Source organism: Rutidosis leptorrhynchoides, chromosome 6 (genome assembly GCF_046630445.1).
Source record: "Rutidosis leptorrhynchoides isolate AG116_Rl617_1_P2 chromosome 6, CSIRO_AGI_Rlap_v1, whole genome shotgun sequence".
Lineage (NCBI taxonomy): Eukaryota > Viridiplantae > Streptophyta > Magnoliopsida > Asterales > Asteraceae > Rutidosis > Rutidosis leptorrhynchoides.
The window spans coordinates 353,315,537-353,330,042 of record NC_092338.1 but is presented as its reverse complement, the minus strand read 5'-3'; the positions used below and the strand labels follow the sequence as shown (position 1 = coordinate 353,330,042).

At 35.1% G+C, this 14,506-nt stretch overlaps 1 protein-coding gene across 2 annotated transcripts; it reads left to right on the top strand.

The window, feature by feature from the left end:
* The first annotated feature begins 1,271 nt into the window (after positions 1 to 1,271).
* Positions 1,272 to 5,195, top strand: LOC139852231 (probable pectate lyase 4). 2 transcript variants are annotated; one of them, XM_071841468.1, is made up of 6 exons: positions 1,272 to 1,617; positions 1,930 to 2,281; positions 2,367 to 2,577; positions 2,669 to 2,737; positions 4,277 to 4,493; positions 4,793 to 5,195. In XM_071841468.1, the coding sequence occupies exons 1-6, from the start codon at positions 1,311 to 1,313 to the stop codon at positions 5,146 to 5,148; spliced, it is 1,512 nt and encodes a 503-aa protein (XP_071697569.1). In that variant the 5' UTR covers positions 1,272 to 1,310; the 3' UTR covers positions 5,149 to 5,195. The 2 variants fall into 2 exon arrangements, with proteins under 2 accessions (XP_071697569.1, XP_071697570.1); XM_071841469.1 differs by lacking the exon at positions 2,669 to 2,737.
* Positions 5,196 to 14,506: the final 9,311 nt, after the last annotated feature.

Here is a 14,506-nt window from a genome sequence, read left to right as displayed (position 1 = left end):
TATAAGTACAGAGATTTCATATCTAATATAGGCATACATTTAGTTTTTGTTTTTCTGATCCTGTAAAAAAAGTTTGAACTAGGACGAGACCAATCAAAGAAAGCGGCCCGGACTTCATAGTTATCCGACGCCGGAAATTTTTCTTGTGCTATTGGCTCATTGAAAGCGGACGAGCTTATGGATTGTATGACATTCTAAGGCTGAGATGACACAGACTCGGTAAGAAACACTTGTATTTTATTTGGTGTAATAATGAGCTGTATAGCTTGACTATGTTCAAAACCCTTAAGAATATTGTATTGTGTTAAAATTTTTGTTAGCGACATATTTTCAACCATCTTGCACCGAGCATAAAAATTTCCAGGATCGACCCTGGGTTGTGGGTAATTATTTTCTGGAAGTGCTATTCTCGATGTATAAACAAAATGAGTTTTTCTAGTCATAGCCTTAAGAGCTATGTTTAAAAAAATATTTATGTATGATTTATTGTACAAAAAAGTTAGGAGATGGCTTATTAAGAAGTTAATAAGTGGTTACTAGCAAGTTACAAGTCATTTAAGCATTTTAAGTCTTAATATGATGTGGTCTAGTGGTTGGTGGCCTGCCTCCTTTAGAGGAGGTCAAGAGTTCGACCCCCGCTGGCTACATATTAACCCACAATTTCATCCATGTGATGAAATACCACCCATTGCACCTTTCCCACATCACGGGGGGTAAAGGGGAGGGGAGGTTTTGCCGTCCATGCCTCGTATGGAATTGATGCGGGTTTCCTCCTGGGCACGCGGTTGGGGGCCGGGTATAGCAACTGCGGGAGAGATCGTGTGGGTGGTTAAGTCCCCTATGCGATCTCAACTAAGTGCTGCCCAAAAAAAAGTAGCCCTAAGGCTCTAGCATCTGTTCCAGAGTTTTGTTTCGGATAGAAAGGAAGAGAAGTTGTGTGTTCGTGAGTTTTGATTGAAAAGAAGAGAAAAGAAGGGGTCGAATGATTTTAGCCTAATTTTTCTTCTAATCTTTTCTTTCAAATTGGAAAAATCCCGAATCCTCCCTTTTTATTCCTTTTATTTCAGTTCATTTCTTTCAGGCAAAAAGTGAGCCTAAGGTTTATCTTTACAAAACTCAAACAAAGCGCTTTTACCGCCATATCCGGCACAAAATTGTGTGCAAGTACAAATAATAGTTTAAAGTGAATTTATCAATCAATTTTAAATTAAAGTTGAAAGTATCTCTGTTTAAACTAAAAAAATACACTCACTATACACTATTTATATATTTCAGTCAAACTGCACCAAAATACTTTTCTCTCACATACAATGGATGCCCTGGTAACCCTGGAAGCCCTTGATTTACTCTTTGATTCTTCCGAAGATGAAGCTTGTATAAAAATCGTTCAACTGTACGAAGAAATCAAAGGTCGTAAAAGGGGCGACACATCCAGAAAACGTGCTCGTGGAACCACAACCGCTCGACAACGTACACCTCCGTCACAAATCGCACTCAAAATCCCCTACTCAAATGTGGATTCGACCTTGCGATCTCTCGCCGCTCAAGCCGAAGGCTTCGGTCGATTCGCAACTGGCGGACTTCACGGCGAGATATATCATGTTACCACGCTATCAGGTTAATTATTACGCCCAATTGGGGGATAGTTAGGGTTTGAGTTCCAATAACAACTGATGTATGTTCATTTGATCGATTAATGTGATTGTTGTGGAGTCTATTGTGAAAATTAGGTAATGTGCATCTTAAATCTGAAACTTAATTTCATTCTGAAATGAATGTGATTATATCTTATTTTTTCGGTTTGAAACCCTAGCTATAGAAGACAAAATTTCAAAATTGAACAGCCACATACAATTTTTATTTCATAAAAGAGATGTTTTATGAACGCCTGATGAATAATTTATGTAAAAAAATTTGAATCTGTTTTAGATGACGGGCCGGGATCACTACGAGCTGGATGTCGAATGAAAGAACCTTTGTGGATTGTATTTGAAGTTTCTGGCACCATCGAATTGTCATCTTCTTTAAATGTATCATCTTACAAGACCATTGATGGGCGTGGACAAAGGATTAAGCTAACGCGCAAGGGAATTAGGCTGTATGAATGTGAGCATGTGATTATATGCAACTTAGAGCTTGAAGGTGGTAGAGGACCTGATGTTGGTGGCATTCAAATCAAGACCAATTCAAAGAATATTTGGATTGATCGTTGTAGCCTCAAGGATTTTGATGATGGATTGATTGATATCAGCTACCAAAGCACAAATATCACAATATCCCGGTAACTAGTTCTAACCTATATATAGTCACTTAATCACCCTTACAGTTCTAAGCAACTATCCTCCTTATAATGTTATGCATTTTAGTTGTCACTTTTCAAACCATGACAAGACAATGCTTATTGGAGCTGATGCTTTACACCATGGTGACCGATGTATGAATGTCACTATTCATCATTGTTTCTTTGATGGAACTCGACAATGTCATCCTTGTGTTAGATTTGCCAAAGTACATCTGTATAACAATTATACTAGAGATTGGGGCATTTATGCTGTCTGTGCCAGTGTTGAATCACAGGTTAATCACTACATAAACTTTGTTAGAAAAACTTATTTGTTTGTTCGTTTAAAAGAAAATATGTAACAACTTATTAATGGATTCTTTATAGATATTCTCGCAATGTAATATATACGAAGCAGGACCGGAGAAGGTAGCTTTTAAGTACCTTTTAGAGAAGGTAAATTGTATTCTCCATACAATTCTTATATATCCTTCTGTTAGTCTATCCTTGTTTTAGATCAGGTTCTATACTTCAAATCATGTTATATGATGATGTGGCACTTATGTCTTGTGTTTAATTGTTTTTACTCAAGGGGCCTTTTTTTCTTTTCTTTTCTGAATATAGATTAAATAAAGGCAAAAGACACAAACTTTTAACACATTGCATAATATATGTACACATTTGTGATTTATCTTAAGTGAGACTTGAGCCAAGAACCTTTAGATTGTTGGGCTGCCCCGATACTCTTGCATATGGGCCGGCCCGTTAGTTTATCACTACATGTTTAGTGTTTCGGGTATGGATGCTTGCATGTTTAGGTTAGGATGTTTTTGGGTATGTATGTTTATGGTTGTTTTTATGTGTGCATATATGTTTTCATGGTGTATGTATGTATGTATGTATGTATGTATGTATGTATGTATGTATGTATGTATGTATGTATGTATGTATGTATGTATGTATGTATGTATGTATGTATGTATGTATGTATGTATGTATGTATGTATGTATGTATGTATGTATGTATGTATGTATGTATGTATGTATGTATGTATGTATGTATGTATGTATGTATGTATGTATGTATGTATGTATGTATGTATGTATGTATGTATGTATGTATGTATGTATGTATGTATGTATGTATGTATGTATGTATGTATGTATGTATGTATGTATGTATGTATGTATGTATGTATGTATGTATGTATGTATGTATGTATGTATGTATGTATGTATGTATGTATGTATGTATGTATGTATGTATGTATGTATGTATGTATGTATGTATGTATGTATGTATGTATGTATGTATGTATGTATGTATGTATGTATGTATGTATGTATGTATGTATGTATGTATGTATGTATGTATGTATGTATGTATGTATGTATGTATGTATGTATGTATGTATGTATGTATGTATGTATGTATGTATGTATGTATGTATGTATGTATGTATGTATGTATGTATGTATGTATGTATGTATGTATGTATGTATGTATGTATGTATGTATGTATGTATGTATGTATGTATGTATGTATGTATGTATGTATGTATGTATGTATGTATGTATGTATGTATGTATGTATGTATGTATGTATGTATGTATGCATGCACGCACGCACGCACGCACGCTTATGTCTGTTTCTATGTTTTGTATGTTTAGGGATGTAGGTATGTTAGTGGGTATGTATGTATGCGTATATGTGTGTATGTATGCATGTACGCAGGTATGTTAGGGATTTATTTTTCTTTTTTTGTTTTCCTACTTTTTGGGCCGGAGGTCCTCTTGGAAGCAATCTCTTTATCCGTCGAGAGGGATGACTTTCTCTACTCTTGTGAGTGTTTCGCTCGGGGTGGAGAAATGATTTTTCTTTATTCTAGGATAGAGGAAGGATTGTCTACGTCCCACCTCACACATACCTCACACATGTGGGATTGGGTATGTTGTTGTTGTTGATTTACCAAAAGATTGGTGTATGTTTGCAGGCAGGCGACAAAGAAGAGGCAAGCACAGGGTGCATCATATCTGAGGGTGACTTATTTATGAGCGGTACACAACCGGGTTCATTGGAACACGCCACATCAAGTAGCTCGTTTCACCCAACCCAACACTACCAAACATGGACACTTGAACCTGCAACCAAGGAGCTCCAACAAGTTCTCCAACACTGTACAGGATGGCAAGCCATTCCTCGCCCACCTGGTATGTAAGCTATTGCATTAATTTTTATGTATTCGATTAATGCTAATGTTTATTTAGTATAAATTATGTTTGTGTAATTTTAAAACTAATAATGAGAATAAGGGTGTGGTTAGAAAAGGGGAAGTTAATTGGAAAAATAGTAAGAAAATGAGGGGCACCTCTGACCTTGAGGTCATGGGTTCAAGTCCTGGGTTGGGCATTATGTATATATTCGTGTAAAAAATTGTGGTGGGTGTGTGCGTTTCGCTTAAAAAATCTGGAAAATAGTAAGAAAATGATGTGTCATGTACTTTTTCCAGCCTCCTCACCTTCATCACTCGTTATGGGAAGAGAACGTGCAAGGAAAGCGGTTAGAAGTTCAATTTCTTCTAACGCGGAGACTACGTCTCGTAGAACAAACTCGTCCAAAATGGAGGAGTTTATTGAAAGTGTAAATGCGTATAAGTCCATTGTAGATAAGAAAAGCGCAAAGTATGCTCTTATCGCCGAGAAATTAAGGCGTCGAACCGCGATGGAAGCTGCGAAATTTCTAACATTTGATACGGACAAGCTTCCTGATCCCGACGATCGAAAACTTGTTATGAAGTTGAAAATGGTTATGGCCAAGCGCTATAAAAAATACCTTGAAATATCGGACGATGACGACAATGAATAGTAATTGTAAGGGTTGTATCTTTCAATATTTAGGACTTCTAGATTGTTGTATTTGTTATAATAATAATAATAATATAGATATGGATAGTCAATTTTGGTGTATACATATAGTCAATTTTGGTACACAAAGTATGTATTTTTATATTGAGATTTTAGGCTATAAATACTCATGAATGCAAGCATTAAACTTGCACCATTTCTCACACTTACAAAGTGTTTCTTTCTTTCTCTCCATTATCATCTTTGTTCTTACACTTCATTATTAGTATTCTAAATCAAGAATCAAACCACTAAAGGTAGTTATAAGCCTACTGAATTATAACATCAAGAATCAAACCACTAAAGGTAGTTATAAGCCTACTGAATTATAACACGTTATCAGCACGATAATCTTAATACTAAATATGGTTGGCTCTGCCACCAAAATGATATATGGTCGGTTATACCACCAAAATGATATATGGTCGGTTATACCACCAAAATGATATATGGTCGGTTATACCACCAGAATGATATAGGTCGGTTATACCACCTGAAAAAATATATGGTCGACACTGTCGCCAAATTTTCATTTATGTTTACTAATATTTATATTTTTGTTATATAACATTTATTTATGATTACTTACACATGGTCGACACTGTCACCTACTTATCATTTATGTTATATTAAATTTATGTTTAATGTTTATATACTTATCAATATAAATTGACTCTAATTTATCATGATGTTTGTTTTAATTTTTGATAATAGAAAATGTCGAATCTGGAAAAGCTTAAATTTACTCCTTTAGAATCAACTGGAAACAACTACATGCCATGGGTTATAAAAGTAAAAATGCATCTTAAATCAATGGGCATTCTTGAAACCATAAATGAAAACAACACTTGTTCTGAAAAAGAACAAGCTACGGCATGTTGCTTTATTCATCAACATATTGATGAATGCTTACAAAATAATTATGTGACTGTAGAAGATCCCCATGTTTTATGGGAAGGTCTCAAAAGCAGATTCAATAATCAAAGAGAAATTTTACTTCCAGCTGCAATGGAACAATGGAGAACATTAAGGTTCCAAGACTTTAAGAAAGTAAATGAATACAGCTCAGCTCTGTATAATACATGTTCACAACTTAAATTCTGTAGACATGAAATTAGTGATGCAGACATGATGGAGAAAACTTTCTCCACAATGAATGCTGCAAACATCACAGTGCAAAGAAATTTGAGAATGCTAAAGTTCAAAACATATCCTGAACTTAATTCATATCTCTTAGTTGCAGAGCAAAATGATGAGCTATTAATGAAAAATCAGCAATCCCGTCCTACTGGTACACTTGCAATCCCTGAAGCAAATACTGCAAATAATTATAAACAGGGACAAGGACGCGGGCAAGGTCGTGGTTATAATAACCATCACCATCATCATGCCAAAAGCCATAACTATGGTAGAAACCATCCTTATGGTAATGGTAATGGGCGTGGACGTGGTCGTGGTCGTGGCCGTGGTGGTCAAAGAAATAGTAATCCACGAAAATATAAATATCAACCACAAAACAAGCCCATTAAACAAGATGTTGAAGAAAATTCTTCTAAAAATTCTGAAGAATCTTGCTACAGATGTGGTAGAATGGGCCACTGGGCTAATACTTGCCGAACATCTAAACATCTTGTTAAGATGTATCAGGATTCGCTGAAAGGTAAAGAAAATGAAGTAAATTTTGTGGATAATATTGATCCAACAGTCACTGAGAAACCATCTGATTTATATGAAGATTTCTTGAATGTTTAAGTTGTGTGTTTTTTGAAAAATAAACGATTTAATATCGTCTGTCTTTGTCATTATGTTTGCTAAATGTTTCAGTACTATCTATTTGCGTTTAAAATATTGTGTAATATTAATGTACTCACTATTTATTTCTTATATATGAAGTTCAATATGAATTTTGCTGGAATACAACATCAATCAAGTGGTGGAGATCTCTGTATAGCAGACAGTGGAACTACACACACTATACTTAAATCCGAGAAATATTTTATTGATCTAAAACCAACGGAAGGAACTATACATACAATATCAGGACCTGCTAACTTGATAAAAGGGATAGGAAAGGCAAATTTCATACTACCAAATGGTACAAAATTTTTAATAAATGATGCCTTATTTTCTCCCAAGTCAAGCAGAAATTTATTGAGTTTCTCCGACATATACCTTAACGGGTATGATTATCAGTCAGTGACAACAGAAAATGAGAAATATTTAAGTATCACTGACAAGAGTCATGTGGTTGAAAAACTGCCAAGACTTAGTTCTGGATTACATTATACACATATAAATGTACCAGAAATACATATGGTAGTTAACGAAAAATATATTGATCCTGGTGTATTCAGTTTATGGCATAACAGATTAGGCCATCCAGGATCAACAATGATGAAAAGGATTATTGAATGTACTCATGGACATCCACTAAAGGATAGAAAAATCCATCATGATACAATGGTTCCATGTACATCTTGCTCTCTTGGAAAATTGATAACTAGACCCTCACCACTTAAGGTTGAGAAAGAATCACCAATGTTTCTTGAAAGAATTCAAGGTGATATATGTGGACCAATTCATCCACCATGTGGACCATTTAGATATTTCATGGTTCTAATAGACGCATCTAGCAGATGGTCTCATGTTTGTCTGTTATCAAGCCGTAATGTGGCATTTGCAAAATTTCTTGCCCAAATTATTAAATTGAGAGCTCATTTTCCTGATTACACCATTAAAAGGGTGAGACTTGATAATGCTGGTGAATTTACATCTCAAGCATTTAATGACTATTGCATGTCTATAGGAATTGTTGTTGAACATTCTGTTGCTCATGTGCATACACAAAATGGTTTAGCCGAGTCATTGATTAAACGTTTACAGTTAATCGCTAGACCATTGATAATGAGAACAAAACTCCCTGTATCTATATGGGGTCATGCAATTTTACATGCTGCTGCATTGATTCGCATCAGACCAAGTGCAAGTCATAAATATTCCCCCCTACAACTTGCTTTTGGTCAAGAGCCAAATATTTCCCATCTTAGAACATTTGGTTGTGCAGTGTATGTTCCAATTGCGACACCACAACGTACAAAAATGGGTCCTCAAAGGAGGTTGGGAATATATGTTGGATATGAAACATCTTCAATATTAAGGTATATTGAACCTATGACAGGTGACGTTTTTACAGCACGTTTTGCTGATTGTCATTTTAATGAAACATTGTTCCCTAGATTAGGGGGAGAAATGAAAAATAAAGAAAATGATGTTTCATGGTGTGAACCTCAATTAAAGTATCTTGATCCTCGCACAAAAGAATGCGAGACAGAAGTTCAAAAGATAATGCATATACAAGAACTTGCAAATCAATTGCCTGATGCATTTACAGATACAAAAACGGTGACAAAATCATATATACCAGCAGTAAATACTCCAGCTCGAATTGAAATTCCAAAAGCTGGCAATAACGTCACTCATGAATCTTTGCCACGTCAGAAACGTGGAAGACCAATCGGTTCAAAGGATAAAAATCCTCGAAAAAGAAAATCAGCTGATAATGAAGTAAAAGAAAGTGTTCAAGAAGAACCACAAATCAGTACTCCTACTGCAGAGGAGATTGATGATGTCAATACAGAAATTGCAATCAATTATGCATATTCAAAAATATTATGGAACCGAAATGAAATGAAAAATCTTGATGAGAAATTTTCATTTAATGTTGCATATGACATCATGAATAATGATGATGATCCAGAACCAACATCTATGGTTGAATGTCAAAATAGACATGATTGGGCTCAATGGAAAGAAGCAATACGAGCTGAATTAGAATCACTCAATAAAAGAAAAGTTTTCGGATCCATCATTCTCACTCCTAAAGATATGAAACCTGTAGGATACAGATGGATTTTTGTCCGAAAAAGAAATGAAAAAAATGAAGTTACAAGGTATAAAGCTAGACTTGTAGCTCAAGGTTTTTCTCAAAGACCGGGAATTGATTATGAAGAAACTTATTCTCCTGTTATGGATGCAATTACTTTTAGGTACTTAATCAGTCTGGCAGTTTCTAAAAATTTAGAAATGCATCTCATGGATGTTGTGACTGCTTATCTATATGGATCACTTGATAGTGATATATATATGAAGATACCTGAAGGATTTAAGGTACCAGAAGCATCAAATGCAAAACCCAAAGAAATGTATTCGATTAAATTACAAAGATCTTTATATGGGTTAAAACAATCGGGACGTATGTGGTATAACCGATTAAGTGATTACTTGATAAGCAAAGGGTATACAAATAATCTTACTTGCCCTTGTGTTTTCATTAAGAAAACAACATCCGGATATGTGATCATAGCTGTTTATGTTGATGATCTTAACATCATAGGTACAAATAAAGAGATCCATGAAGCCATTCAACTTCTAAAGAAAGAATTTGAAATGAAAGATCTCGGAAAAACCAAGTATTGCCTTGGTTTACAAATTGAGCATATGCCTAATGGTTTACTTGTACATCAAACAACATATACTGAAAAGATTTTGAAACGTTTCAATATGGACAAGGCAAAACCATTAAGTACTCCTATGGTTGTTAGATCACTCAATGTTGAAGCTGATCCATTTCGTCCATGTGAAGATCAAGAAGACATTCTTGGACCAGAAGTACCATATCTTAGTGCAATTGGAGCTCTTATGTATCTTACAAATTGTACAAGACCTGACATTTCTTTTGCAGTTAATTTGTTGGCAAGGTTCAGCTCTGCTCCTACCAAAAGACACTGGAATGGGATCAAACACATATTTCGATACCTTCGAGGAACTACTGATTTAGGATTATTTTATTCTAACGAATCAAAACAAGATTTGGTTGGTTATGCAGATGCAGGTTATTTATCTGATCCACATAAAGCTAAATCTCAAACTGGATATGTATTCCTAAATGGAGGTACTGCAATATCATGGCGTTCTCAAAAACAAACACTTGTTGCTACATCGTCAAATCATGCCGAAGTGATTGCATTACATGAAGCTACTCGAGAATGTTTTTGGTTGAGATCAATGACACAACTCATTACTGATTCTTGTGGACTAGAACGCGATAAAAGTCCAACAACTATCTATGAAGATAATGCAGCTTGCATAGCACAGATGAAAGAAGGGTATATCAAAAGTGACCGAACAAAACACATACCACCTAGATTCTTCTCATACACTCAAAATCTCATTAAGGACAACCAGATTGAAATGAGATATGTGCAATCTAGCAAAAACTCTGCTGATCTTTTCACGAAAGCACTTCCAACTGCTATTTTCAGAACACACGTTCATAACATTGGCATGAGACATGTTCAAAAGATGTAACAGCTGAAGCGATGTCTACTTGAGGGGGAGTCAACTACATGCTGCACTCTTTTTCCCTTAGCTAAAGTTTTTTCCCACTGGGTTTTCTTTAGCAAGGTTTTTAACGAGGCAGTAATTTATAGTTGATCTTCAACAAAATAAAATTGCTATCCAAGGGGGAGTGTTATAATAATAATAATAATATAGATATGGATAGTCAATTTTGGTGTATACATATAGTCAATTTTGGTACACAAAGTATGTATTTTTATATTGAGATTTTAGGCTATAAATACTCATGAATGCAAGCATTAAACTTGCACCATTTCTCACACTTACAAAGTGTTTCTTTCTTTCTCTCCATTATCATCTTTGTCCTTACACTTCATTATTAGTATTCTAAATCAAGAATCAAACCACTAAAGGTAGTTATAAGCCTACTGAATTATAACATCAAGAATCAAACCACTAAAGGTAGTTATAAGCCTACTGAATTATAACAGTATTTTTCTTATTTTCTAGCGCTTTTTAATTATAATACTTTTATATTTCTAGGACTTGTAATTGTATTATGTTTTTTAATGTTAACGTTTTAATTTTTCTTCCGTTTTATTATTAACTAGTTCGGTTTAGCCCGCGCGATGCGGTGGGGTCTTTCGGCCCGCGAATTCATATTTAACGCAGTTTTATTGACGGAAGAAAAAACGGTCCGTGTGTTATGCGTTATTGTTGGTGTCGTCGTCTTTAATGTTTTTTAAAATGTGTTCGGTTCAAACATAGTTAGTTTATTTTTGTTGATAAAATTATTTCGAGCCTGACGGTGTTGGCGAAAAAATTTAACTCCTGGCGAGCAAGAAAATACGGGTTGTCGTTGTGTTTAGCGTTTTTTAAAAAGTTTCTGTTTCGAACGTAGTCAGTATCGTTTTGTTCATAAAATTATTTCGAGTCTGACGCTGCTGTCGGAAAAATTTAAGCCGCGCCGAGCGGGAAGATACGGGCTGTCGTTGTATTTAGCGTTTTTTAAAAAGTGTCCGTTTCGAACGTAGTTAGTCTCGTTTTGTTCGCAAGAATATTTTGAGTTTAACGGAGTGCTCGGTGAAATTTGAATCGGAGCGAGGAGGAAGATACGGGCTGTCGAAGGCGTTGGGGGAAGTTTTTATTTTAAGTTTAAGAATTGACAGTTTACTCCCCTGAGGTATAGGGTCTTTTTTATAAGCTTGTAAAAGTTGAGGGCATGTTTTGATTTTTTGTTAGGAAAATGTCGTTTCATGTGGTGGGGTTGGCCAAAACGACCGCAAACACCACCGCTTTTAGTATATATGGATTATTAATTAATAATTAATAATGGATTAATTAATAATTATATGTTTAAATCTTTTAAGGTATTCTACTACCTCCTTTTTACCGCCCGCTTTGTCACGTTAACATCATTTCTAAAAGACCTCTACAACTGACCATTTACCAATTTCAATCGCATCAATGTGATCAATTTTACCATCATAGGGTGTTTGGTAAAGTAACCACCATGGTGTAGCTCAATGGAGAAATAGTCTGGATCATGAATGTGCTCCGGTGATGAACTTAGAGAACGTATATATGAAAACAAACCATATGCTAAGCGCACATCAACTTAACCACCTAAATTTTGTACCTTGTTTAGTGGAATCACCTCTGAATGCCTTTGTCTTTGTGAAGAAAGGAATTCTGTAGCTTATGATTGAATGATGGAGATTTGAAGGTCTGAATTTTAAGTATGGTGAGAGAATTTGAGGATCCAGCGCTAATTTTGTTTTGAGAATTTGTTGAAAGAACTTTTATCAATTTGGCGGGAATAGAAAAGAGAGATAAAAGGATAAGTGGAAAAGACCAACATACCCTAACGTGAGAATCATGTTTTTTTTTTTTTTTTTTTTTTTTTTTTTTTTTTTAATATTTTTTTTTGCCAAGACATATTTAGAGGGAGTCTCATTAGTGATTCGATTGTTCTATTTATATCTCATGTTCGTCCATGTAAAGGCCTAACAACTGAACAACTTACAAAACAAATGACAAAAGATAATATAAATGGATAAACCGATAATGTTTTATCAGTCCTCAATTCCTCATTATCTATGAAGGTTGAGTATATATCTACCTAGATGTACGCAATCTAATTCTGTTACCATTGACTTTTTTCCCTAACCATCTAAGATGTGTTAATTATGAAGTTTAACTTGAGTTCTCTTTTGACATTAATCACTAGCTATCTTGTGACGGTTTAAAGGAAAAAAATAATCAACGTAAATAAAAGATGTAAACAAATGTTTTTTTTTCCGATATAAAACAACCTCATAAATTTTGCATGTATAAATCATAAAGTATATAAATAGTTGAATATGTAATGTAAGTACTACAATACGAAGTAGTAAGGCCGGATGCAACGATCCGTTAGCCACCACTGCTACCGACCGGCACCCTTTCACGACCACCACCAGCAAATCGTTAAAGGGGCCACCAGTGGACCCTGCAACGATGGTAACAACCCGATTTGTGGGGCCTAGTCGAGTTTTGAATTTAACAAATGATCCGTTGTTTTTTTTTTTCTTTTTCTTTTTTCCAACCCCATATATATACACACAATTACTTAACCAAAATCATACCATTTCACTCTCAAATTATCTCACACATACATTTTCACTCTCAATTTTTACACAAAAATGGTTATCACAAACACGGATACGTTCGAGGTTCAGGGCGGCGGGTTGTTTTCCGATGACATAGACCGATACGACGGTGGGAGGGTCGATACCTTAGATGTGGCGGTTACCAGCATTCACGTTAGAAATTTGTTCGATCATTTAAGGCGAACTGCTGATTGCGACGAGGTTTCGCATTTTGCATACTGGAATGACGAGAAGAAGGTCTTCGAGTGGCTCGAGGATAACGATAAATGGGCGTGACTACTAGGAACCGCAATAATCAACTCGACAAATGTCGTGTTATATACGAAACATATTTGGGACGATCTTCCTCACGTAATTGATCGTAGTGAGGATGGTTATTATACCGATTAATCAGTATTTAATTTATTTACTTGTGTTTTTTTTATGTACTCATTTTTTTATGTACTCGTAGTTTAATTTTAAATTATAATGTAAGCTATTTTTATTAGTTAATGTAATCGGCTTTTTTATTATTTTTTCTCTAATCCGTATTTTTTTATTTTTTTTTTAGTTTATAAATGTTATTTATATTTATATTTTTAAGTTTTAAATAATAATACGAAAAAATTACGTCGTTGGTACCTGTGGTTTGTTTACATTTTCATGACAACACCTGAACTTTATTTTTTGCGCCGTTAGTACCTATGTTTTTCCTAAGTTTCGTGGTTGGTACCTCAACCTAACGTATGTCAGCCTTTAAACGTTAACCCCTCACATATGCCACACATGCATGGATGGCAATGGGCGAGAAAAAACCCGTGACCCGCGGGTACCCGATCCGCGATGGGCGGGTAAAATCATCAAATTCTACACGCAGGCACGGGTACGGGTAAAAATTTATACCCGCCGACGGGTCGCGGGCGGGTCGTGGGTATATACTACCCGTCGCGGGTAAAACTCGACATGTTAATACATGAGACTTTTCTTAGTTTACCCACGAATTAATACTAACAATTATTAAATTTAAAAGCAATTTTACTACTATTTGAATAATGATTAAAAATATAATATTATATACAAGTAAAAAAACTTAATTTTCACGGCATTATACATATAATTTGTACATAATTTATAATTAATAAAATTATTTGGAATTTCTAATAAAAAAGTTGTATATTATTATTACCCGCGGGTTACCCCGCGGGTCACGTGTATCCGCGGGTCACGGGCATGGGCGAAAAGTTTTTACCCGTGAGCGGGTAACGGGTCTCAACTTGCAAAAAAGAAACCCGATGGGTGGGTCGCGGGTATATAGAACCCGTGCCCGTTATC